This window comes from Crinia signifera, chromosome 3, assembly GCF_055691185.1.
Source record: "Crinia signifera chromosome 3, ASM5569118v1, whole genome shotgun sequence".
NCBI classification, from domain to species: Eukaryota; Metazoa; Chordata; class Amphibia; order Anura; family Myobatrachidae; genus Crinia; species Crinia signifera.
Window position 1 is genome coordinate 25,179,793 of NC_139219.1, and position 24,473 is coordinate 25,204,265.

Genomic DNA, 24,473 nt, shown 5'->3' on the forward strand with positions numbered 1-24,473 from the left:
TCTTTCTGGCTGGGTGGGAGACATCTACTCGCAGACATCGGCAACTTCTCAGATTAGCGATCCATCCTGAATCTATGGATCAAAGCCCAGGTCAAACCTTTTTACACTAAACCCTGGTCACCCAATATAAATACTGCGAAACGTGTTTAACTCTTCTTTAACTCTTCTTTTAACCCAGGTTGAAATGTGGAGTTGATCAATATAGCAAAGCGACAATCCCCCGATCCTGCTGACTGTGGTGCTTGGGGATCAGGAATATTAAACATGCATAAAAATCATGATGGCCCTCTAGCTGGGATGCAGTCAATTTCCCGGCGTTCAGAATCCCAACGCTGGAATCCCGACCGCCGAAATCCCGACCGCCGAAATCCCGACCGCCGAAATCCTGACCACCGAAATCCTGACCGCCGAAATCCTGAAACTTTCTCCCTCCGTGGGTGTCCACGACACCCATAGAGGGAGAATAAATTAGCGTGCCGAGCGTAGCGAGGCACTGGGCCCGCTGCGTGGCGCTCCACGTCCCCCCCTTGTCGGGATTTCGACGGTTGGGATTCCAGCGTCTGGATTTTGAACGCCGGGATTCCATACCGAATCCCTCTAGTCTAGCTGTTGTAGCTCCACAACAGCAGCTAGAGGGCCATGAGTTCGACACCACTGGTTTAGTACATCTGCCCCACAGTTTTCAGAGGCCGCAATGCCAGATAGTGGGTATATGTAGTTGTCCCCAGAAAGATGGCCGCCACTGCCGATGGAGACCAAACGCTGCGTTATACTCCGAGCTCTAGGGAGCGCTGCGGTTCCCGGCGTGTGGCGGTGACGTTGCACCGGAGAGGTGTGGACTGCCTCGGAGCTCCTCCCCCGCTGTAACTGCGCATGCTCCGTCCTGAAACACGTGGCTGAGGTCCGAGCGAGCAATGGCGGCAGCGGGCGGCGTGTGCGAGCCGCTCCCCCCTCCTAGCGCCCTCTCCCCTCGTAGCCGGGACCTTCTCGCCCTCTCCGGCCTGGACGGACGAATACAGGTGTGGGACACCCGGATTGGAGCCCTGACCCGAGAGTACGTGCCCTCCGCGCACCTCAACGCGACCTGTACCTGCCTGGCCTGGGCGCCGAGCCGGGGGATCCAGGTGAGCGGAGACCGGGAGGACACAGGGGCCGGGGCTCAAGGAGTAGCCACCGGTGACACACGTGTGTATCTGATCATGTGTCTGATATCTACGTGTGTGGGCAACCGATGTGTCATGTATGTGACATGCGTGTGCAGCATGGTCTGTGTATGAGGAGAGGAGCAGCGTGTGGCATGCAGTGCGTGTGCTCCTGATCCTGTGTGTCATGTCAGATGTAACCAACCCGTGTACATGTAACATACGTGTAGCATGTCAAGTAATGCTGTGTGGTTCTAACCATGTGATCATGTCTGAGAACATGTGGCATGTGATAAGTGTGTGTTACATGTTAGGTATGAGCAGCAGTATGTCGTGTAAATACATGTGTGTGGTTCTACTAATGTGTGCTTCACATGTGGCCATATGTGAGTGGCATGTAATTAGTATGTATGTTACATGTGATGTATGAGCAGCTTGTCAAATAATACGTGTGTGGTTGGAATCGTGTATGCTTCACATGTGGTCATGTGAGTGGTATACTGGTGTGGTTCTTACTATGTATGTTAAATGTAAAGTATAAAAAGTGGCATATCACGTTACATGTATGGTTCACATGTGGTCATATAGGAGAGCACCATGTGACATGTTGGTAGTGTGGTTCTGGTCATGTATGTTGCATGTGGTGTGTGAGCAGCAGCTTGTCATAATACTTGTTTGTGTTGGTAGTCTTAAATGGCACACATGAAAGTTATGGGCGCAAGTCCAAAACACGGGACCCCCTGGGCGAGCAGCATTACAATTTATGTGGACTTGTATTGGGGATGGTAATCTTTGGCAGGCCACGGTGTGGCGAGTAAAATGTGCCCGCAGGGTTTTATGGGTACTTGTGACTTATCTGGGCGCCCGATTTTTCTTAATCGCACCTAAAAATCGCATCGCATACAATCATTGCATGCGATGCGATTTTAGCCCTGATGGCTTAATGCCCCCCTTTGTTAACGCCACCCCACTATCAACGCCAACCCGAAGCGTGGCGAGCGCAGCAGTACGCGTCCTCCGACCTTTTCATACCCCCACTATCCACGTCGGCGTGGAGCTGATTTAATATAGTGTGGCGAGCCCCGCGGATACCTGTGAAGCCCGCGAGGGGACGCTTATAGCTGTGAAGGTATCCACGTCCCCTCGCGGGGCTCGTCACGCTTCTGGCTCGCTGCGCTCGCCACACTATATAAAATCAACTCCACGCCGACGTGGATAGTGGGGGTATCAAAAGGTCCGAGGACTCGTACCGTCGCGCTTGCTGCGCTCGCCACGCTTCGGGTTGGCGTTGATAGTGAGATGGCTTTAACAATGGGGGTCATTTAGCCATCAGGGTGGGTATACAATTAAAAATGGGGTCTGGGGGGCCATTTCACATATGAAACAGGCATCTGGGTGCCTGTACATATTAAAATCGCATCGCATGCAATACAATAGCATACAATGCAACGCGATTTTCTCTTCAAGGGAAATCGCGTCAAATCGCATGCTTATGGTACTGGCATACAATTTCAACATCGGGCGCCCAGATAAGTCACAAGTACCAATTTATGTTTTAATATTCGGTATATAGGGGCCTACACACATGGAGACTTGCTGTGCGTTCTGCTTCCCTCAACGCGATTGCTTAACACACAGCATCGGTATGGTCCTTACACATGGAGCGATCTAGTGAGATTGCTTAGAAAATGCCCTCAAATCGCCTCGTGTGTGTGTGTGGGCTGAATAAGTTTAATGATGGGTATCTGTTTAATTTGGCTAATCCAGAGGATCACATGTTCTGAACTTGAACCGGTCTGTGTGTGAGGTGGAGAAGGCCCCATATTAGCAGCTTATGGGACCTACACACGTAGCGGTGAGCGATGCTAGATCGATCAGCACACAGCGCTGCACAGCGATTTGTCAGGGCCAGTGTTGTCCGTGAGTACACTGGCCCTGACCCAGCGGTTAACTAGATCTATCCTGCATGCTGGATATTGATCATGGCACATACACACGGAGTGATGTAGGGGCATTTTCTGAGCAATGTATTGAAATTGAGTAATGCTGGTTACACACCAGCACGATCCTGCTCGTGAGCTGGTCGTCACAGGAACGTAGGACCCGCTGACGGAGCCACTGACCAGCACAGAAAAAGCCCCTGATGTGATCGTGACCCGCACCCACTACAATGGTCCTTTCTGAGATCCTACCTGCAGCATGTAGGATCTCAGAAAAGACCTAACGACCTGCGGGGCCGCACATCGGATCGGGGTCGCCTCAAAACGGCAGCGAAATGGCCCAAAACATGGCCGATTTACATACAATCTCTGCCGATTGTATCTAAATTGGCTCGTGTTGGGCCATATCGCCCTGGTGTGTACCCCACATTACATCGCTCAGAAAGTAGCCTGACATGGCTACGTGTGTAGGCCCCAATAGTGCACTGGTCACTGGAACAGATGTTAGTGACCCCATTCTTAATCCTGAGGGTCAGACATACATGACACTGGAGCACATGCTTTGGGTGCAGTGAGATGGTATGATTCGGCCGGGTAGGATTTATGTAGAAGAGAGGATGCTCTGCAAGCAGCTGTGTGAGATGTGATGGGTAACTAGTGTTCATTCTAGCACCTGCTATCTTTGAAAACCCATGCAGTTCCTCTTCTTTGCCTGGGGTGTCGCTGTCTGCTGTTGTGCTTCAAGCACAGTGTGGTCTGTATATCAACACTGATATGCAAACCATACCTGTGCTTGAAACACCACAGCAGACAGCGACACCCCAGGCAGGGAAGAGGAACTGCATGGGTTTTCAACGATAGCGGGTGCTAGAATGAACACTAGGTACTTTGGAGGGTAGCGGAATGGAAATGGCATTTAGGGGGCTGTGCAACAAGTTACGGGAACAGGAATAATGGTTCACACTTCCACCTCCCATGGCTCCCGCCGTTGTGGTTCTGTAAGGATGAGTACAGTAGGCTGCAGGTGTCAGAATATGGCAGCAGTCCTTGCATGTTTGCCTATAGACATGTACAGCTTGGGCTGTGTAGTAGTGGAGCTCACAAGTTGGGCTAGTCGTACAGACCATATCCAGCATGTAAACAAAATGCAGCCGTCCACAGGTTCTCAAAGTCGGTCTTCAGGACCCCACACAGTGCATGTTTTGCAGGTCTCCTCACAGAATCAAGTGAAATAATTAGCTCCACCTGTGGATCTTTTAAAATGTGTCAATGAGTGCACCTGCCGGGTGACATGGAAAATGGAACTGCATGGGTTCCTGAGGACCGAGTTTGAGAACCACTGACCTAGACCACATTAAATGGGATGGCACAGTGGTTAGCATTGCTTCCCGCATGCATTAAGTTCTCCATGTGTCTGTCGGTTATGTCGTTTTCTGGAAAACATGCTGGCAGATATAATGTTAAGGGCCCCATACATCAGCAATTAATTGGGGCAATTTTCAGATATGGAGATGATTGCCACAATTAATTTTAGATGTGTGGGCTCCCCCTTTTGGCAATCCCAATTAAAATCGCCAATCGATTGCTTAATCAGATTTTTAAACATGTTTAATAATCTGGTATTATCTGCAGATCTTTTTTATATGTGTGGGCATTCCCAATTCGTCTTCATCTATTTTCATTATGAACAGCTGAAATGACAATCAATTGGGCAATTTCCAGATATGAAGATGCTTTAGATGGAAAAATCTGCCGATCACTGAAATAAATCTGTAATGTGTGGGCAAAGTCAGATAGATTGTAGAATCCATTTATCTGGCCAAAAAATCCCTGGATCTGGAAATCCATAAATTGTGATTGCTGATGTATGGGGCCCATTAGGCTGTGCGGTGGATAATGGAGTGTGAGCTCCTCTGGGGCAGGGAGTGACTATCTCTCTGTAAAGTGCTATGGAGGTGTATAGGCTTCTTAAATGTGTACCCATCTGGCGATGCTCCCACCCAGCCAGACCTGGCACTAGAACTGCTCCTTGTTCTTCAAGACTGGCTTAATATCATCAGTGCATTTATGTTCAGGACTTCTAGAGTCTGCATTCGGAGTATCCATTGGTGGCGTATATAAAGTTCTAATACTCCCAGAAGCATCACTGTCATGTCAGGATACCAGCGCAGCATAGTCGTGCCAAAATTCTCACACGCCTTCGTTTACCATCAGCTCTACCTCGGCAAACTAACTTTGAGAACAGGTATGCCATGAACGTTTAGTGCCCGTCTGGTCCCTTTTGTATACCCTGTAATGGTGGTGGCGTTGGGAGAATATTTTTTGGTCTGGTGATGTTGCACCTAAAGAGAACCGTTGCCCATCCCTGGCCTATGTCATGGTGAATACTTGCCCTTCACTGCCTCTAACTTGGAGTAATTTCATATTATTCCTCCATGGGATGTTTACTGACCATGGAAAAGGTGCATACACATGGATAGATTTGGCGAAAGATTCAATCTAGTCAACGATTTCCTCAGAACTCCTGGATTAACAATTTGGGACCAGATATATCAAGCTTCAAAAGTGATAAGATGGAGAGTGATAAACAAGCAGCAAATCATCTCCTAGCTGTTATTTTTCAAACCAAGCCTGTGACATGTCAGGCAGGAGTTGATTGGCTGGCTGTTTATCACTCTCCATCTTATCACTTTTTGAAGCTTGATACATCTGGCCCTAAGTGTCAAATAGTGAACGTTTGTACAAACGATTACACATGAACGATTGATCTTTAACGATGGGAGTGGGGGACAGTCAATCAGCGTTACTAAATCGTTCATCATGCATACACATGAAACGATTGGTACACATTGCTAACGATTGGTCTATGATCTTTCTGCATGCAGGAAAGACCATGGAACTCTACCAACGACTGGCGAGTACGCGCATCGTCATCTATATCGTTCATACAGGAGGAACGATTTGAGCGATTGGTTGTTTCAGTCAGTCGGGAACGCCCAGATCTTTTGCCAAACCTATCCACGTGTACGCACCTTAAGAAGAGCCACTTACTAATACCCTGATCATGGAAATTCTGAAAACATGACCTGTTGGGATGCATTTAAGAAGTGGCGCTGTAAGCTTCTGGTGTATATATACTCTCTGCCAGGGCTGGACAAATTCATGACCCAGGTAGTATCTTGGGAGCACTTGCTACTGCCAACAGTGACGGCACAATTTGCCCGGCTGCTTATCTTGCCTCGCAGACCGGTCTGTCCTGTTAGTGTCCTTTCACGGGACCTCACAATTATCTGAATCCCCTGCAGAGTATATCTTAAGGCCCCCATACACAGGTCCGATTGGGACGATCTAGAGAATAAAATTGAAGGAATTTGACATCAGTTCTGATCCGGTGCGTGTTCCTGTGAGCATTGGATCCTGTAGATCACGTGTTTCACTTATGATCTATCGTAATCGGACCATTAGCAGCACATGCTTTTTAGCACCTGTGATGTATCGCATCCGATTCCCCTTGAACTCCCCCAAGGAGCGATGGAAATAACAGGTGTTCTATCGCATGTAAAAATGGCACATCAAGTGCCAAGTTGGCAGGAGTGCTCCCGGGGAGCTGACTGGGGAGTTAAAGGGAAAACAGGTCCGACTTGTACCTCAGACAAGTCGGACCTGTGTATGGGGGACCTTTAGACTGAGTTGGATTAAATTATGGGTTTTAAGTAGACACCTGAAGGCCCTCATACACTCTTCTAAGGTATCACATGCAATACCTTGGCAACTGCCTGCCAGGGAGCCGCCACATGCCGACCCCCAACCCTACCTCAGACTGGATCGTATACGATATGTAGTATGCAGTACTTCTGCATATGATTTATCGGATGTGGCCTCCCGCAAGTGCTGCTGGTTCCAATTATTCTTATGTGCAGGGTCTGAACTAGGCTGACTTGCACAGAACCGCACATAGGATCACATGTCCAAAACATCCGATTTGGCCACTTTTCACTTTATTTCTCATCTCGGTATGTCGAGATCAGGTGAAAAGTGGCCAAGTCAGGCATGTGTATATCCAGCTTCAGTCATACATACAGTAGTACGTAAATTGTACGTCCTAACGTACCCATATGGCTACACAAATCTATTCAGGCTGGAGAAAATGCTCAATCCCGGGATTCTTAGGATCCTGGGATTGGCATCCCTAAAAAAAAAAAAAAAAACACGCCCCGTCCACCCCGCAGATTTACTTACATGGGCGGGAGTGGGGCAGAGAGCAGCGCTGCCTGGTGCCTCCGGGCGGGTAGCGGCAGCATCAGCTGGGCAGGAAGGGAGGCTAGGAGTTAGTGTTGCCGGGAGTGTGACGGGACGCTGCGGCTTGTGCAGTGTGGCGGTCAGAGGTGCTGATAAGCTGCCCTGCATTCCCTGTTTCTTGTTTATACATTAACTAAGGCAACACCTGTCCCAGCGGAGGGAATGGATCTACTCACTTCATTGGCTAGTATTGTACAGGTGTGAGTATTCTTTACCCAGATACGTTATCCAAATTATTCCAAAATCCATAGCTTGTAATTATTTTTTTTTTTGCTAAAAGCTCTACTGGGCACATGACGTAGTGTTCCCGCTAGGCTGTGCCCTGCCCAATTTTATTATTTTTTTTAAAGGGCAAAATGTGCCCTGCCCCTCTAGCAGCGCCCCGCTAAAAGAGCCTGGTGCCTGCCCCAACGGTGTGTACGGGGAAGCCCAACGTCACCCTAGGTTGCAATGCTCAGCACTTCGGCCAGGCCCGCCCCCTTTAATGACGGCGGCGGCTGGGCCCGCCCCTCTTCATGATGTCGCGGCCCGAGCACGTCCCTTTTGTGAAGGCAGCGGCCCAGGACTGCCCACAACTGTGACGTTGGCGGCCCTGATCCGCACCCCCCCCCCCCCTTGCGCGTGCCCCCATGCAGCGGCGCCCTGCCCACACAAAATCCTAGAGTGAACACTACAAGACGTGTAACGGGCACTAAATATGCCAAGAAAATGATTGCTTAGCATTCAAAATCCGTGCGTGAGCTAGTGCACACCGTGTTTCATGCACAGATCAAATGTCTGTGTTTAAACAACATAAATTCACACATGGGTCCCCTCCTCAAGATACCTCCTCAAAATATAAAAATGTTCCGTAATACGGAATTATCCGTTATCAAAATGACTTCTGCTCCCCAGCATGTTGGATGCGGGATACTCATCCTGTACGTACAGATTAGCTTCTGTTCCTTAATCTAGGACAGCCACACAAGCCGGTGGGTCGTAGGGTGGAAACACTCTCTAAAAAGTGATCTACAGACCAGTTACTGGGACTTGGGCAGCGACTGCAGTAATCTGACCACCTCTCATCCCTTCCAGGAATCTCATCATAAGAAGCGGAGGAAATCTGAAGCGCAATTCAAAGAAGAACAATGTGACCTTATCACGATTGGCACAGCGACCGGCACCATATTGTTGTACAGTATCGTCAAAGGGGAATTACAGAGTAAACTGGTGAGTCGGACGTGGAGTTGTGTCCAGGACATGTACTAGGACTGTGTACGCGCCTGTATTACAGTGACGGTAAATGAATTCGGGATTTAAAATCACCATTCAATGAATAAGATGGGTATAACTTGATAATTTAGTACCTCATTCTGCTTTCTTTGACCATCTGTGCTCATGCTTGGATATCCTTAAAACCTAAACTATTAGAGGCTATTTTGAGGCGTGAGTTTGGGAAACCTTGTTTAATAACATTCACCAGACTTGTATCATTTTAGACATGGCCGAAAGAAGGTTAGATCATTTCTCAGTGTCGTATGTTAGCCGATGATGATCACATTATAAATGTTAACATCTGGAAATGTCATGAAATTCTGTTACCGTTAGGGTTTAATTTTCCCTCTAGGGATGGACTTTCCTTTAAAAAGTGTCTACATTCTGACCATGTTGACATGTTGCCAGCGCAGACCTAGAACCCAGTTAACAGGACCCCTTTTCTCTCCCCAAGTAGAGGTCAAAAGAAGGTGTGGTCAGAAATAAAGTTTTAATGTTGAAGAAAAAAAAAATAGGTGTGGTCATGCTGATGCTAGCTCCTGATAGTTTGACAGTGATTTAAGTATAATCGCATGCCGGATTCTGAGGCTTTCCCTGTGGTAACGCCGCCAGGGTAGAGAAATGTGTATAACGCTACCGTAGTTTATACATATACTTTTTATTTTAAAGTTCTGAGTTGCACAATTACTTCATATAATCTTTACAGATTAACTCTTTGCTGAATTTATTGACAGGTTGGCGGCCATGACAACAGAGTAAACTGCGTCCGGTGGCACCAGGACAATGGTTGTTTGTACAGCTGTTCAGAAGACAAATATATTGTGGAATGGAGTACACAGACATACAAAGTAAAATGGTAAGGGTCGCGGCCATCTTGTTGGGACTGCAGGGAGCAGGTCCCTACGCCCTTACTAATCGCTGCTGAGGTAACCGAACGTAGAAAATGAACCTGGCGTCTAACTGATAGACCGGTCGAACTTCTGGGATAAAATATTTTCTCGTTTATGATACTTTATTGACCTGATGTAGTTACTGCAATTTATATGCCGTGGGTGGGTCAGAGCTTGCTGTGATGATACATAACTTGGTTTCGCTTCTATCTGAGTGCATGTGATGTCATACTCTTGGCTGTCTGAGCAAGCAACCATACGCCTGAGGCAGGGTTTGAGGTCATGGCCTACACCCAACTGTTCTCTAACATTTACCTTCGTCCATTCCTCCCAGCAAATGGAAAGGCGACAACAGCAGCGTCAGCAGTTTGTGTATAAGTCCAGATGGGAAAATGTTGCTGTCTGCGGGGCGGACGATCAAACTGTGGGACCTGGAGACCAAAGCAGTCATCAGGGTATGTAGTGGCGTTCTAGTATGAGTGTAACATATGTCACTATGCAAGCCATAATCTAGGGGTCCAGGAGATCGTCAGCAACCTATCGGGATCCCGTGCTTAACTCATATTGTGCGACAGTGTTCGGTTGTGATGTGACTTGCCGGCCGGTAGGGTAAGCTTGCCGGCACTGACCGCGTAAGGCAGGGAATCTGTTATGAAGTCACTTACCGGCCGGTAGGATAAGATGGCCGGCACTGACAGGGATTCTGTTATGAAGTCACTAACCGGCCGGTAGGATAAGCTGTTATGAAGTCACCAACCGTCCGGTAGGATAAGCTGTTATGAAGTCACTAACTGGCCGGTAGGATAAGATGGCCGGCACTGACAGGGATTCTGTTATGAAGTCACTAACCGTCCGGTAGGATAAGCTGTTATGAAGTCACTTACTGTCCGGTAGGCTAAGATGGCCGGCACTGACAGGGAATATGTTATGAAGTCACTAACCGTCCGGTAGGATAAGCTGTTATGAAGTCACTAACCGTCCGGTAGGATAAGCTGTTATGAAGTCACTAACCGGCCGGTAGGATAAGATGGCCGGCACTGACAGGGAATATGTTATGAAGTCACTAACCGTCTGGTAGGATAAGATGGCCGGCACTGACTGGGTAATGCAGGGAATCTGCTATGAAGTTCTGTTTATGTCTACAATGTTATTTTGTCATTTCAGCAATTCACCGGCCATTCATCAGCTGTCACATCACTCATGTTCCTCAACGGTCGGCCATCTGGGGAATCTACGACATCCGATGACCCAACAGGCTTATATTTCTTGTCTGCTGCGGTGAACGAACGGTTTATCAGTGTGTGGTAAGTGATGGCAGGGGGTCTACAGAAGGGATCGTTCTCCCACCAGATCAGTAGTCATTGGTGCCAGGGGACCTGCTAGATAAACATTACTGCTAAACCCAAAGTAAACTTCTGGTGTATTCCACCGCTACCACTAAGATATGACTGTACCCCAATGAGGCCGTTCCAGTGGTACCTCATTACTGGCATGGATAACTATTGCCATTTGAGCTCTGGCACAGGGCTCAATTTTATACCATCTGTAGTTTGGGGACAGAACCATGTGTTGAAGTTTATAAGCCTCGTACATGAATCTCTTCAATGCGGGGTTCTTGATTCCTCTTAGGTTGTTGATAACTTGTACCTCTGTGCAGGACACCGTGGGTGATACCTGGTGACTGCAGTGATGATGCCTAAAAATGTGGTTTCTACGCACTGAGTTCTGTGAAGACATTTCCTTGGCTGTGTCTGAGCTCTCCCAGCACCCACGTGTGTGTGCGTGCGCGCCCAGAACTCTGTGCTTTCTCAGTTTACGTGTCACAGAAGCTTCTAGAAATCTCTAGCATTGTCCTGTATTGCCTCTACCTAATCTGTGTGTGCGTTTTAGGCAGGTCCGGTCTGAGAAGAGGGAGAAGAGCGCTCTCCTGTCCTTCACTCTCTCCGAAGCTCCTGTCTCTGTGGACCTGGCACCATCCGACAGCAAAGATGAGGTAACTTTAAATACCCCGGTGATTTGGTGTCCTCTGCTACTGGCCTTACCAAGCTGCTGAGCCGTGCAGCCTATAACTGGTCCTTTTATAGCTAGATGACTTGGCTGCGCTCCACTAATGGGCGACAATTCGGCACGGTAGGTTATTTCCCTGCTGTACACTTACCGTCTACTCAGCAGTAGTGCCGACATAGCTCCTCCGTGAGCTGCGGGGGAAAACTGGTCTCACAGACCAGCGTGCCGATAAATTGAATTACACCCCACTTCCAAAGTGTCTTAGCCTCATGTTTCATCTTTTGTATTGTTTATGGGATTTTATACTGGCGTCTCCTAAAGCTATAGCCCTCAGCACGTCGCATGTGTATCCGTTCCCTAGAATGCCATGTAGGGTTGTGTGCTCTGTGCAGATGATCTGACCGTGTTACTCTTTGTTACAGCCCCTGAAAATGACTGTTGTGTGCAGGAACGGGCAGTTGCACTTATTTGAGCATGTTTTGAACGGGTAAGTCTAATTATATTAGTCGGTATATATTAAGTGACCCCCCCCCCCTCTGCAACCAGTCTGGTATCACCCATAAAGTAAAATCCCCACCCTCACCCCAAAGTTCTAGATCAGGGGTTTAGTTTTACAAAAAAGACTAAAGTGCACTTGTCTACGGATTCTGTTTAAGGAAGGGCCGGAGAGTGCAGATACGTGGGCTGTGATGATATCAAGAGAACGGTTTCGCATACTCCTGAATTCTGGTGATGTGTTATCTCTTGGCTGTCTGAGCTTACAGTCTTATACAGGGTGTGGAACCTGCCGCAGCCTGTCCATTGCCCTTCCTGGTCTTTTATGATGTCACCATGTTATGTTGCGGGGTAACAGGTGGAGAGAAAGTAATTTCTTAAGAATATGTTGACTTTTAATGTGGTGCAGTATGCATATTGGTGGACCCTAGAACAGTGGGAAAAGGGGCTCTTAGGAGCTTGGGCACTTAAAAATCTAAATGGAGTTCAAGCTCGTACCCCCCCTATAGCCCAGCAGGTCATACTGCTGCCTGGATTCATCCATTCTACCAGATGGGGAACCTGGTCACTGCTGCTTCAGTTCCTGACAGCCGTCCCCATAAAGGCAGACAGATTTTCTGCAATAAGCTCCACTCTAGAAGCTACAAACCTATCGGCCCCTGTCTTCTAGCCCCACGCTGTAGAGAGCAGTGGTGAGCTGCAGTCTGTGCCAGTCATGTGGGTTTCCAAATGGACTCCGGTGTCTTCTAAGGGAACAGACCAAGGGTCAGCTCCTTTTCTATCACTAGGTACTGAAGGGGAGCTGTCAATTAAACAATTGTAGCCTATCCAGTGCTGTGCCTGGGGAAGGAGCCTTATCCCTGTTGGTGTAGCCTAGTTGGATCTGGGGAGGAGGAGTCTAATAATCTGTCGGTGTAACCTAATTGTGTATGTGCCTGGGGAGGAGGAGCCTAATCCCTGTTGGAGTAACCTAATTGGGTCTTGGCCTGAGGAGGAGGAGCCTAATCCCTGTTTGTGTGACCTAGTCATCGATGGGCCTGAGGAGTCTGTTAATGGCTCCTTACTAACTGGACACCAGCTGTGTATGTTGGTTAATTCTAGTCTCCATTGGTGCTGTGGCTAGTATTGGATTACTATTGTCTGTACAGCGCTGTGTTGCATTAGTTGCATTGTGAAACTGACATATGTTTTCCTATAGGAACTATAAGAAGCCTCTTGCGCCCACTTGTACCGTACAGATAGCAACATCTGGCACTGATGAAAGCTCCACACCAAAGCCGATTTCCATCCTCTCTGCCGGGCTGTGCCCTGACAGACAGACGGTTGTGCTCTGCTACGGCAGCACCACGTTCCCAGTCATAGAGAAAGTGGTACGTATGTCACATAATACCGGGCAGCGCTGTATGGCCATCCTCATTACGTGTCAGAGGTGGGGTATGTTCTAATTGTGCGGTCGCTGCTGCGGCCGACAGGGCGTATATTCTTTCTGAATGAGTAATCTAGCAAGCAGCGGACATGATGGCTCCTAGCTTACATATGATGCCATTGCTGCATTGTCCAGGACTATTTAATAGCATTTAGTTTGTAGTACAGCTGTAAATTTCTTTGCAGAATATATCGTCTACTTCGGCCAGTGGAAAAATGTGGGTCCTGGGGACCCCTTACTTTATAAAGTTGGGGTCCTACTCTATTGGTAGGTGAGGGGGCGAGGGAAGGATGGGCGGAGGTGGCAGGTCTCATTCTAACCACAGTTCTGCTCCCCCACCGGTGGCCACCCCTCCTGTCCCCAGGCGGCTTTCTGAACCCCGATGGCTCCCTTGCGGCTGCATGACTGCTGTACTGGCTGCAGCAGAGCGCATCCCTGCGGACCCGCTCAGTTTGTAAAACTGGTGAGAAATTTAGAACTTGTATTTGCGAGCACTGGTAAATCCCCTTCCACTATAATTCTGCTGTATCCTCTCCTCCCTCCTCTAGAACACCCCATTCAGCAGGGTTTCACTAAGGTTGCTCCGTATACCAGTCAGAGTGCAGGATTCTCGTTTTCTGTTGACCTTTATAGCTTGCACCCAGCTGTGGTCTCATTAGCCTGGTGTTATACTGGAAATGTCACCGGCCGTTTCTGTGTGTATGTTGTAGTGTTCATTCTAACACCCCGCTCCTGTCACAACACGTGCAGTTCCTCTTTCCAGCCTGGGGTGGTGCTCTCTGCTCTTCTGCTTCTAGCACACTCTAGTCTGTATCTTAGCACTGAGATACAGTCCAGACTGTTAACTACACGAGTTCAGAGAGCGACACCCCAGGCAGAAAAAAAGGAACTGCATGGGTTGTGACCGGTACAAGGTGCTAGAATTAACACCTTATTGGGAAAAGCTCTATAGAATATGTAGACTGTTCCACCTTCTGCTGCCATAATGTTACAGTAGGCAAGACGAACTAGAACGTCTTCAAATGTTCTGATTTTTTTAAGGACTGTTTTTTTTTTTTTTTAACTACCTGTGTGCAAAAAAAAAAACTATTGTAGGGGTCATTGATCCTTATGCTGAACAGCTGTAATGCATTGTCAGCTGTGCCTGAGCGTTTTGTCACAGGGTTCAGCGTTAAATTTCTTAGAATGGATTGGCCACAGTGGGCACTTGTCTATAAGTAGGACCACATTGCCAGGAGCCTCTAGGACAGGCATGACCAAACTATGGCCCTCCAGCTGTTGTGAAACTACAAATCCCATCATGCATTGCCACAGTTTTGCTCTTAGGTAATGCTAAAACTATGGCAAGGCATGCTGGGATTTGTAGTTTCACAACAGAATGAGGGCCACAGTTCGGACATGCCTGGTCTCTGATAACCAGAGCTTCTCACATGGACTTGTTCTCTGTAGAATATATTTCTGTAGGTTTCTGTGTTGCGTTGTATTACCTGGTCTTGCTTTTGAATCTGGCCGTTAATGACTGTTCCTTATGGACACCTTTTCCTTGGCTGTGTCTGAGCAGAGCGCCCCCTATTGGCCTCCCTGACATGGATACATTCGCCGTGCAGGATCTATGAGGGATCGGAGTGAAGGCCGCTGCTTAACCCCCCTGTTTGTTTACCATTGTGCAGGTGCTGAAGACAGACGAACCTCACATATGCTTAGTACGGGACATCCAGAAGACGGTGGCCCTCAGGAGAGACGTTGCGGTGACCAAGGTGAGTGACGTCTGTGGACCTGGTTGTGTATTAGGCAGAAGATGACCGATTACCTAACAATCCTCATTGCTTGTTATCGGGGCTTGTTCCGCACCCTGGGTACTACAATCTGAGGGGGCAACACAGAGGCCCAGTGGTAATAAATATTCATCTATATCCGGGAAGTCCGAGGGCTATGATGATATCAAGAGAAAGGTTTCGCATATTCCTGAAATACAGTGATGTCTTCTCTTGGCTGTCTGAGCTTACACTCTAATATCCAGTGCTGCTGTCACTTGTCTCCCACGTCAGTCATGCAGAAAAGCATGTTTATTCCCGATAGATCAAGACACCAGTTGTGAAGGCAGACGCCCAGGTCCTCGTCCCAGGAATTCCAGGACACAGCGCAGCAGTCGCAGGTGGATCTTCTGTATTACGGAAGCATGATGGGAAACGGAAACCTGGCGGCCAAGAGGCAAGTTGTTGTTTTATTGTAATGTCAGAATACAGCGCTGCCTGGAGCTGACCGCATTGTTCTCCCTCTGTACGTGACATTATCCCGTCTCTCCTGCTGAAAAGGACTATGGGATGTTTGTGTCCATATTCCTGATAAATCTCATGGTCTCAAGCTGCCAGTCCGATGTTCTGATATAGGCGTCCTTTAGTTCCTGCTGTGATGATCTCAGTCTGGTTTCGCTTGTGTCTGATGCTTTGTGAAGACACTTCTCTTGGCTGTCTGAGCAGGACTCTGATGGGGATCGGGAATCTCCGCTAGTGTGTCCTTTAATTCTAATTATCCTAAGTCACCCTGCAGCCTTAACGGTGCGATTCTTCAATCAGAGCTTTAAATTCCCTCTGCTCCCTTTATATAATGTGTATAGAAATAGCTGGAGGCATAACCATGATGTGAGTGGGTTCTACTGAGGTCATGGAAAGGCCCAGGACACACATGGATGGCATTATATGCTACCTGCCTACTTGGATCCTGGGACTGGCCAATGGGGCTTCATAGTAACCCACCTTCTGTGTTCCAGGTCAGCCTCGAGGACAGACTCGGTTCTATGGACATTGACCTCCCGAAAGTGCCGACGAAAGGTTCCCTGCCGCAGACGGACAACTTCTCGGTGCTCCTTGTGCAGGGATTGGAAAGTAACGATACCTCTATCCTAAATGTAAGCGTTGTTACGGTCTTGCCCTGTACCGGGATCTGTAATGTCTAACGGCCTCTAATGCCGGGTCTTCCCTCTCTGCAGAAGGTGTTCCAGACCAAAAACGAGTCTTTAATCAAGAAGACCGTCGCAAGGATACCGGTGTATTCTGTCATCCCGCTGGTGCATGAGGTGAGCGGACTTTAGCTATACCTTAGTGTGGCATGGAATGTCGCGGGCTAGCCGGCTGTAGCGGGATTGGTAATGGGGGCAAACTTCCAGCAGTTCAGTGGGTGGAGGTTGCAGTAAAAGTACTTTTAAAGGTTCCTGGTAATAAAAAAAATTGCTCAAAACTTTGTTATAAGGGGGCAGTGTAGCGCTGCCATGTTTGTCGTGTTGTGTGTCATGCGCACAGGAAATAATCCAGTGATACTGTTAAGGTGCCCATACACTAGTAAGATTATCTTCAGATCTGGCTAGTTTGAACAAAAACATGGTTATGGATGAGTGACAGTGTCAGTTTTCCAGCATTTCCAAGCAAATGGTCAACTGTCATGTGCTCTCATCCATAACCATGTTTTTGTTCCAACCAGCCAGATCTGAAGATAAATCTGCGTGTGTATGGCCACCTTTACGATCATAATGTTTTTTGTTTTTTTTTCAGCTAACGAAAAGGTTACAGGGACATCCTTCCAGGTGAGATTATCTTGTCCTGTACTCTTGTGGTTTCTTTCCCTGAAGTTATTTAGCAGGGGTTTCCCGCCCCTTTCCTTTGCCACCCAGCTGAAATAGGGATTTAGGATAAGGCGCAGTATAGTTATTCCGCCTACAGCGTATTCCTGATACCATGGGAGCGGCAAGTGTTTGGCGCTGCCATCAGGGATGATCCCAAGTTCCTGCTGTGATGATTTCAGTCTGGTTTCGCTTGTGTCGGACTGTTTGTGAAGACACTTCTCTTGGCTGTCTGAGCAGGACTTCGGATGCCTGGGGGGGTAGGTTGCTTATATGTGGAGGCAGCGTTCTAGCTGGAACCTTGTAGATCTGCAGTCCGAAGCAAGATCCTAGTGCAGGATAGGGCTGCCCCTTACTGATATCATCTATACTACGGGGTCATTGTTGGAACCCAGGCACACATACAGAAGCATCACATGATGTAATCGGTGCTTGTTGACAAACCATTGAATTAAAGGGAACTCATCACTGTCTGCTTTGTGCAGAATAACTTGATGTTCGTTTCTGTTCTTTCCAACCCTAATGATGGGTACACACGGTGAGATTTCCACAATTTTTCAATTTGATTTTGCTTATAGAGGCAAAATCAAATTGAATGGGCATCAAATGGTTCTTCCACATTTGATGCAGATTCGATTCCGATGCGCGTTCCCGTTTAGTGGAACTCGAAAAGAAAAATAGTCTTGCCAGGCAAGACTATATAGTAGAAATTGAATCTAACCGTGTGTACCCACTATTACAGTCCATGTTTTCCAGGTCTCACAAAATAATTAGCCATAGAGTAAAACCTGTGGCTCTGTTAATCTGTCAGTAATGAGAACATCAGGCAAAGCAATGTAGAAAACCTGCAGTGTTAGCATGCCTTTCCGACTGTATTTATGCAGCCTGTTAGACAGCATTTAGCCGTGATCTGCAGATCTCAACTAATTCATTCTTATTGTCCCCAGTGCAATATTGATGGTGCGTTGGTTAAAGGCGGTCCTAGTCATTCATGCCTCATACCTCGCCACTGTAAGTAATGCTGTGTAATCACTGAATGTGTCTGTGTACCACCCAGCTGTGTCTCCTTCCCTTCCTCTGTGTGCTGAGGTCCGTCCGTCCATCCTTCCCTACCTCTGTGCGCGCCTGTGCCTGGCCATCCTTCCCTTCCTCTGTGCGCGCCTGTGCCTGGCCATCCTTCCCTTCCTCTGTGCCTGCCTGTCCTTCCCTACCTTTGTGCCTGCCCGTCCTTCCCTTCCTCTGTGCCTGCCCGTCCTTCCTTTCCTCTGTGCCTGCCCGTCCTTCCCTTCCTCTGTGCCTGCCCGTCCTTCCCTTCCTCTGTGCCTGCCCGTCCTTCCCTTCCTCTGTGCCTGCCCGTCCTTCCCTTGCTCTGTGAGTGCCGGTGCCTGCCCGTCCTTCCCTTGCTCTGTGCGTGCCGGTGCCTGCCCGTCCTTCCCTTGCCATCAGGGATGATCCCAAGTTCCTGCTGTGATGATTTCAGTCTGGTTTCGCTTGTGTCGGACTGTTTGTGAAGACACTTCTCTTGGCTGTCTGAGCAGGACTTCGGGTGCCTGCCCGTACTTCCCTTCCTCTGTGCGTGCCGGAGCCTGCCTGCCTGTGTGCGTACTGGTGCCCACCTGTCCTCACTCCAAGTTATCTCCTTGCAGTTACCAGACTTGGTTCCCCAGCTGGGGTGTCTCTATCAGCTCATGGAGAGCCGAGTGAAGACCCTGCAGAAGATGTCGCGCCTGAATGGAAAGCTTTACCTTGTCATCACTCAAGTGAGTCTCTTTGGGAGCCGTGAGTTTGGGGTACAGTTTCTTAGTGTCTACTTAATCCTTACTGTTTGTGGCTTTTAAAGCAAACTGCAGATAATAGTTTGTTCCCTTCACAATGTGGTGGCTGAACCAATATTCTCCTGAAGTTAGTGGGATTGGGTGAGGCACAGATTACAAATCTAGCTGTGAGTAATATTGTGTACAAGGCCGCACTCCCATCACTGGGTTTCTTGCTCTCCACTAGGTGGCAGCATCTGAGAATGCACAGAAGGTACACGTCAATCAGGAAGCAAAACTCGTCTATGAAGAAGGTAAGTGTACGGCCTGTTCTGTTCCGTGTCTCCTTTCAGTTACTACAAATACATAATTGTATTTTAAGTGCAGATGTGTCCTCATTCATTTAGCTCTTTTGTAACTCTGTGATGGAGGCCTAGTGACCGATTCAGCCTTGATCTTAGAGCTGTGAATCTGCAGTCCCAGTAACTATTGGAGCACTGCTAATGCACAGGCTCTCTGCAGCCACAGCCAGCAATGGCCTATGATTACAGGCCGTACGCTGGCTGATTGACTGTCTGGCATTTGTGGGTGGCACCTCAGCCTCTTATACCTAGATATGTGGCTTAGTAGCACACGGTAGTACATAAGCTGCTATACACGATAAACTGGCACACCAAATAGTCTTTGGTGGGGTTTGCGCAGATGTGAATGTGGACACTTCTGTGTAATTGGCTATCGTGTGTTTGTAGGAATGATCGATGTTCAGTGCTGCCATCAGCTGGTCGGAGTATGGCATTACATAACAATGTGTCTAAATTTTGAAGGGGCTTTGCTGTAACTGTAACATGTAACATCATAGTATGGATGGTGTAATGGTTAGCATTACTGACTCGCAGCGCTGAGGTCATGGGTTCGATTCCCACCATGGCACTAACTGTGTGGAGTTTGTATATTCTCCCTGTGCTTGTGTGGGTTTCCTCCGGGTACTCCGGTTTCCTCCCAAAATCCAAAAATATACTGGTAGGTAATTGGCTCCCAACAAAAATTAACCCTAGAATGTCTGTGTGCGTGTACATGTGGTAGGGAATATAGATTGTAAGCACCACTGGGGCAGGGACTGATGCGAGTGTTCATATATTCTCTGTACAGCGCTGCGGAATATGTGTGCGCTGTATAAATAACTGTTAATAAATGTCACTTCCATTTAGTCGTTTTATGTATAACCTGGAGCCCCGTCTGTGTTAGGGAGATTCTCATTCAGTTTAAACTTCATCGTATAGAGCTATTACTGCTCAGCTTACAGTCTGCGACTACGCGGGGGTAGTAATTATCTGCCTAATCATTAATGTGTATGGGATAATGCTGTACCAGCTCCTGTGGTGTCCCCTCCCTCCGCATAAGCCAGTGATTGTGCAGGCTCCTATACAACAGTATGGGGCTGCAGATCTTACACAGGTGTGAAACTTGAACACCACTAAACTTGGCTCGGTTGGATCAATACTCCAGCGGGAAGCTACTTCGAGCACTCCACCTGAGTACTGTGTGTCACAATGGACTGGCCAATGAGATGTGATGCTTGTTAAGGTGGTGGCGGCAGTGTCATACTAGATGTATTCTCCTCCCTCATTGGTCCAGGTTGTCAGGACGGGCAGTTGCGCTTCTGATAATGAAATAAATCATTGTACAACTTTGTTTCACAGAGTCGTCAGAGGAAGAGTCTGGGGAGGAGGACGAGCAGAACACGGAGTCTGATGTAAGTGATACTTCACTGTTCCTCAGATACGTTGGGTAGATAGTTCATAAGAGTGCAAGGTTGTGTCGATGGGAAGTTTAAGAAAACCGTTCTTGGAGCAGTATTTGTATAGTCCAGGATACAGGCTCTGCTGGTGATCTCCAGAAACATTGTCCACAGAACACTTTTACCATAACCGGGGAGGAACTTCTAAGGACCCTCATCTTCCATGTGGCGGTGGTCTCTGAAAAGATGGCCCCCACCAGGCAGGTGCTGTCTCATTTGTAGCAGGCTGTAGATGCATTGATTTGCTCCCATCATTTCCCCTTTGTGGACGACCGCTGCCATGGAATCAGTATATGTTGTCGACTGTTAAAATGTCATGTAACCATGAGTGTGACATGTTCACAATGTCAAAAAGAAATGTTTAACAATTTCAACAACCAGGGATGTGGATGAATTGGCAGAGTTTTGGTTTATATCAGGCCTGGCCAACCCTGTGCAACTTCAACTGTTGTGACACTACAGGTCCCAGCATGCCTTGCCAGTGCTTTTTTAGGGAATGCTAAAACTGTCAAGGCATGCTGGGATGCATTGTTTCACAACAATTGGAGAGCCAAAGGTTTGGCCATGCCTGGTATATATGGTCAACTGTCACAAGGATGACCACTAATGGTCGACATTAGCAAAAGGTCAACATGACCATGGTCGATACAAAAAAAAGGCTGACACAAGGTTTGTACAATTTTTGCGGTCTAGGCCAATATATGCTTGGCACACCGTTATATTCTCCTATGCCCACTGGGATGGTTAAGTATGCGTATAAGCAAAAATCATGAAAAACTCGCGTTGACCTGTTGCATTGTCGACCTCACTGGCGACCGGATACCGATTGGCCTTAAGTACCCTAAATATATAACCCAGACTTTACGGCTAATGTTTGCAGCAATGTCGACATGTTAACTGTCAACTTTTCAACAATGCAAGCGTAACAGTTGTCATGGTGACTGTTTCCCCATCACCGTCTGTTTCGTTTTCCTATGATTTTAGAGGTTTAACTATTATACTATTTCTCTTTAAATATAGTTTTTAGCTTTATCTGTTATGGAGGTGGGAGAATTAATGAGTGTAGTAAATGCTCAGCTCTTAAATATCTAATCAAGAAATGTTCTTAATTTGCCCACCTGGTGCCGCTATTCCCTCCTTGTGTTCTAACTGACCGCGTCTTCCGTCTCTCAGGATAACTGGGAAGAAGGTGAGGAGGAGGCAGAGAAAGAGGATGAATCGGAGGATTCCGCAGAATCTGAGGACGACATGAATGTAGATAAAGTAAACGGTGATTCCGACGTGGATCTCGGGAATGAGAGTGAAGAAGAATAAGGACTTTTCCTGTTCAGTGGAAGTTGGCTCCAACCTCGCCAGCCTCAAAGATGGCGGTTGTATCCGGGTGGGGCCTCGGCCAAGCAACAGAATGTGTGAATAACCATGTCTGCCTTTCGTGAGACCCCAATCGCGCTCCGTGTTTTCCAGGTCTTCTTAACCCGTGACAAATGTCTAAGGATGTTTGTTATCATCTGGAATAAATTGCCACCTGCCATTGTGTGGTCATTTATTTTATTTTTGAATTATTTTTTTGACCCCTCTGGTTTTTACAAAAGTTGATTTAACAGGAGAAATGTATGATGTGAGATTTCCACTGATGAAACTGGGGAACCACTATGCAGTCGGCAAATGAACGCAAGTCACCGGACAACGAAGAATCATTTTCCAAACATTTCACATCCGCCCTGCCGTGATTGACACAGTTGATCAAGAAATGTTACACCGCAAATCCCGGGAGGCAATCTGCATATCCGTTTCCTCTGCGGTAACGCTGCCTTCCATCGTACACATAGGGGGTCAGACGTTTCAATTCGGAATTCATAATCTCTATATAATAACTTCTATCCCACTATGGAACAATGTAATTTGTGGTCTAACGCTGATATTTACAAAACACAATTATTTTTTTTTACACAAGGTCTTTGAACAACTTGCGTTCTTTCTATTTCAGTCTGTACAGCTTGAATCGGTCTCTGTATAAAAACATTTAAAGTGAATTATATATATATATTTTTTTCCCCCCGGACAGATTTTTCATGGTGAAATTCTGCTATAATTTTTTTTTTTATTATTTGTATTTCAAGGCTGAATTTGGACTTTCAGTGCAGGCTGCAGTGCTTTCAATAACCTCAAGTATAATGTACAGTATATTTGTCTATAAATACAGCTGTTAATGGCAAGTTAATATCGCCACCTTTGTAAAGTGAATAAAATATAGTTCTCCTTTGACCATTGGTAGCACTTTATTAAAGCTCCTGTGTTGGGAGTACTCAGTGGGCGGTATTCAATGAGGCTGATTCGCCAGGTTTTTATGGCGATTTTGTGCTGTAAGGCGAATTTCTGACTAAACGGTGAATCACCCTATTCAATGACCAGATGGCGAATACATTTCAAGGTTTTTTTCGCCATGATTCACCGAGTAGCAATCGCTATCTTTTTATGGTGAAGTGGAAGGTGAACTTTTAAAATAAAGTTTTGTTTTTTAAAATTGGTGTCAAAAAATCTGGAATTTTATTCTGAGGAGGTGCATGCTATTTTTATTCATGTGCTGTAAGCACATATATTTAATTAAAAAAAAAAATTTTTTATTTTTACACAGACCAGCCAGCAGGGGGCCGGAGCCGAGCCGCTCATTAGATATTCATATATTCACTTCACCCGATCATTACATATTCATGATCAGGTGTAGTGAATATACCCGGTCCCCTGCTGGCACCCCCGGGGGGCAGCCTGTGCTGCCTGGCACCCGGGGAGCCCACTTCTCCTCCTCCTCCTCCTCCCCCCCCCCCCCCCACCACCACAAACGTTCTGGGGCAGGCAGGGAGACTTCCATCTCCCTGCCTGCCACCGTCCTCGGGCTTCCTGCGGCGTCCGCCGCAAGAGCTCAAATTCGCCAGTCAGGGACAGCGAGCCCCTGACTTGTTGAATACCGGAGCCGGCGAGGCTCCGGAACGCAGCGAGCAGTGGCGAATGTGCAGCGAATCCTAAACAGGATTCGCTGCACGTCGCCGGTATTCACATTGAATACCGCCCAGTGTGTCTGATATTCTACTGTAATAAATACAGGTTGAGTATCCCTTATCCATAAAGCTTGGGACCGGAAGCCTTTTGGATAACAGATTATTCTGCATTTCAAAGTATTTTGTATTTCAATGAGGTATCTTGAGGATGGGGCCCCAGGTGTGGTCACAAAATGTATTTGTTTTATAAACGCACAAATATATTTTATTTGTACATGAAACAAGATTTGCGTTGCATCTGAATGCTATGCAATCATTCACTTATTTAGTGCCCATTATGCTTTTTGCCTTCCAGGAGTGCCCGTTACACAGCATTATTTATTACCAGTTATTTATATAACGCACACATATGCTGCAGCGCTGTACAGAGAATATTTGAACATTCACATCAGTCCCTGCCCCAGTGGAGCTTACAATCTATATTCCCTACCACATGTACATGCACACACAGACATTGTAGGTTTAATTTTGTTGGGAGCCTGTATATTTTTTGCATTGTGGGAGGAAACCCATGCAAGCTTGGGGAGAATATACAAACTCTACACAGATATGGCCATGGTGGGAATGGAACCCATGACCTCGGTGCTGTGAGGCAGTAATGCTAACCATTACACCGTCTGTGGTTCCAATATCATGTCTCCCAGTAGAGTACTCTGCCTCTACTGACTTTGGATGTAATGTTTTATTGCAGCTTATACAGTATGTGAGCAAATTGCGGTAACAAATCGTTATGCAGGTTACTGGATAATATAATACATTTGGGCAGATGTATTAAGCTTTAACAAGAGATAAATGC

The 24,473-nt window shown here is 47.2% G+C and overlaps 1 protein-coding gene and 7 non-coding genes across 8 annotated transcripts; all 8 read left to right on the forward strand.

Moving 5' to 3' along the window:
- Nucleotides 1–826: 826 nt before the first annotated feature.
- WDR43 (WD repeat domain 43) lies at nt 827–22,886 on the forward strand. Its single transcript, XM_083175485.1, has 18 exons — nt 827–1,124; nt 8,456–8,590; nt 9,370–9,491; nt 9,860–9,980; nt 10,690–10,829; nt 11,416–11,518; nt 11,955–12,019; nt 13,226–13,397; nt 15,124–15,210; nt 15,533–15,664; nt 16,224–16,361; nt 16,443–16,529; nt 17,002–17,033; nt 18,017–18,080; nt 18,716–18,829; nt 19,071–19,137; nt 20,524–20,576; nt 21,795–22,886. Exons 1-18 carry the CDS (start codon nt 915–917, stop codon nt 21,933–21,935), a joined length of 1,983 nt encoding a protein of 660 aa, XP_083031611.1. The 5' UTR covers nt 827–914; the 3' UTR covers nt 21,936–22,886.
- Nucleotides 9,700–9,775, forward strand: LOC146065994 (small nucleolar RNA SNORD53/SNORD92). Its single transcript, XR_014472797.1, has one exon. It is a non-coding gene; the product is annotated as a small nucleolar RNA SNORD53/SNORD92 (small nucleolar RNA).
- Nucleotides 11,207–11,284, forward strand: LOC146065997 (small nucleolar RNA SNORD53/SNORD92). The gene has a single exon (XR_014472800.1). It is a non-coding gene; the product is annotated as a small nucleolar RNA SNORD53/SNORD92 (small nucleolar RNA).
- LOC146065996 (small nucleolar RNA SNORD53/SNORD92) lies at nt 12,214–12,292 on the forward strand. Its single transcript, XR_014472799.1, has one exon. It is a non-coding gene; the product is annotated as a small nucleolar RNA SNORD53/SNORD92 (small nucleolar RNA).
- LOC146065995 (small nucleolar RNA SNORD53/SNORD92) lies at nt 15,381–15,457 on the forward strand. Its single transcript, XR_014472798.1, has one exon. It is a non-coding gene; the product is annotated as a small nucleolar RNA SNORD53/SNORD92 (small nucleolar RNA).
- On the forward strand, nt 15,858–15,933 carry LOC146065991 (small nucleolar RNA SNORD53/SNORD92). The gene has a single exon (XR_014472794.1). It is a non-coding gene; the product is annotated as a small nucleolar RNA SNORD53/SNORD92 (small nucleolar RNA).
- On the forward strand, nt 17,234–17,309 carry LOC146065992 (small nucleolar RNA SNORD53/SNORD92). The gene has a single exon (XR_014472795.1). It is a non-coding gene; the product is annotated as a small nucleolar RNA SNORD53/SNORD92 (small nucleolar RNA).
- LOC146065993 (small nucleolar RNA SNORD53/SNORD92) lies at nt 18,532–18,607 on the forward strand. The gene has a single exon (XR_014472796.1). It is a non-coding gene; the product is annotated as a small nucleolar RNA SNORD53/SNORD92 (small nucleolar RNA).
- Nucleotides 22,887–24,473: the final 1,587 nt, after the last annotated feature.

What these genes read in the sequence shown, in the direction of transcription:
- WDR43 (XM_083175485.1), top strand. Translation starts at nt 915, where the DNA reads ATGGCGGCAGCGGGCGGCGTGTGCGAGCCGCTCCCCCCTCCTAGCGCC. An exon ending in AGACCAAAGCAGTCATCAGG is followed by an intron (nt 9,981 to 10,689) that starts GTATGTAGTGGC and finishes TTGTCATTTCAG; the next exon opens with CAATTCACCGGCCATTCATC. An exon ending in GGAAACCTGGCGGCCAAGAG is followed by an intron (nt 15,665 to 16,223) that starts GCAAGTTGTTGT and finishes TCTGTGTTCCAG; the next exon opens with GTCAGCCTCGAGGACAGACT.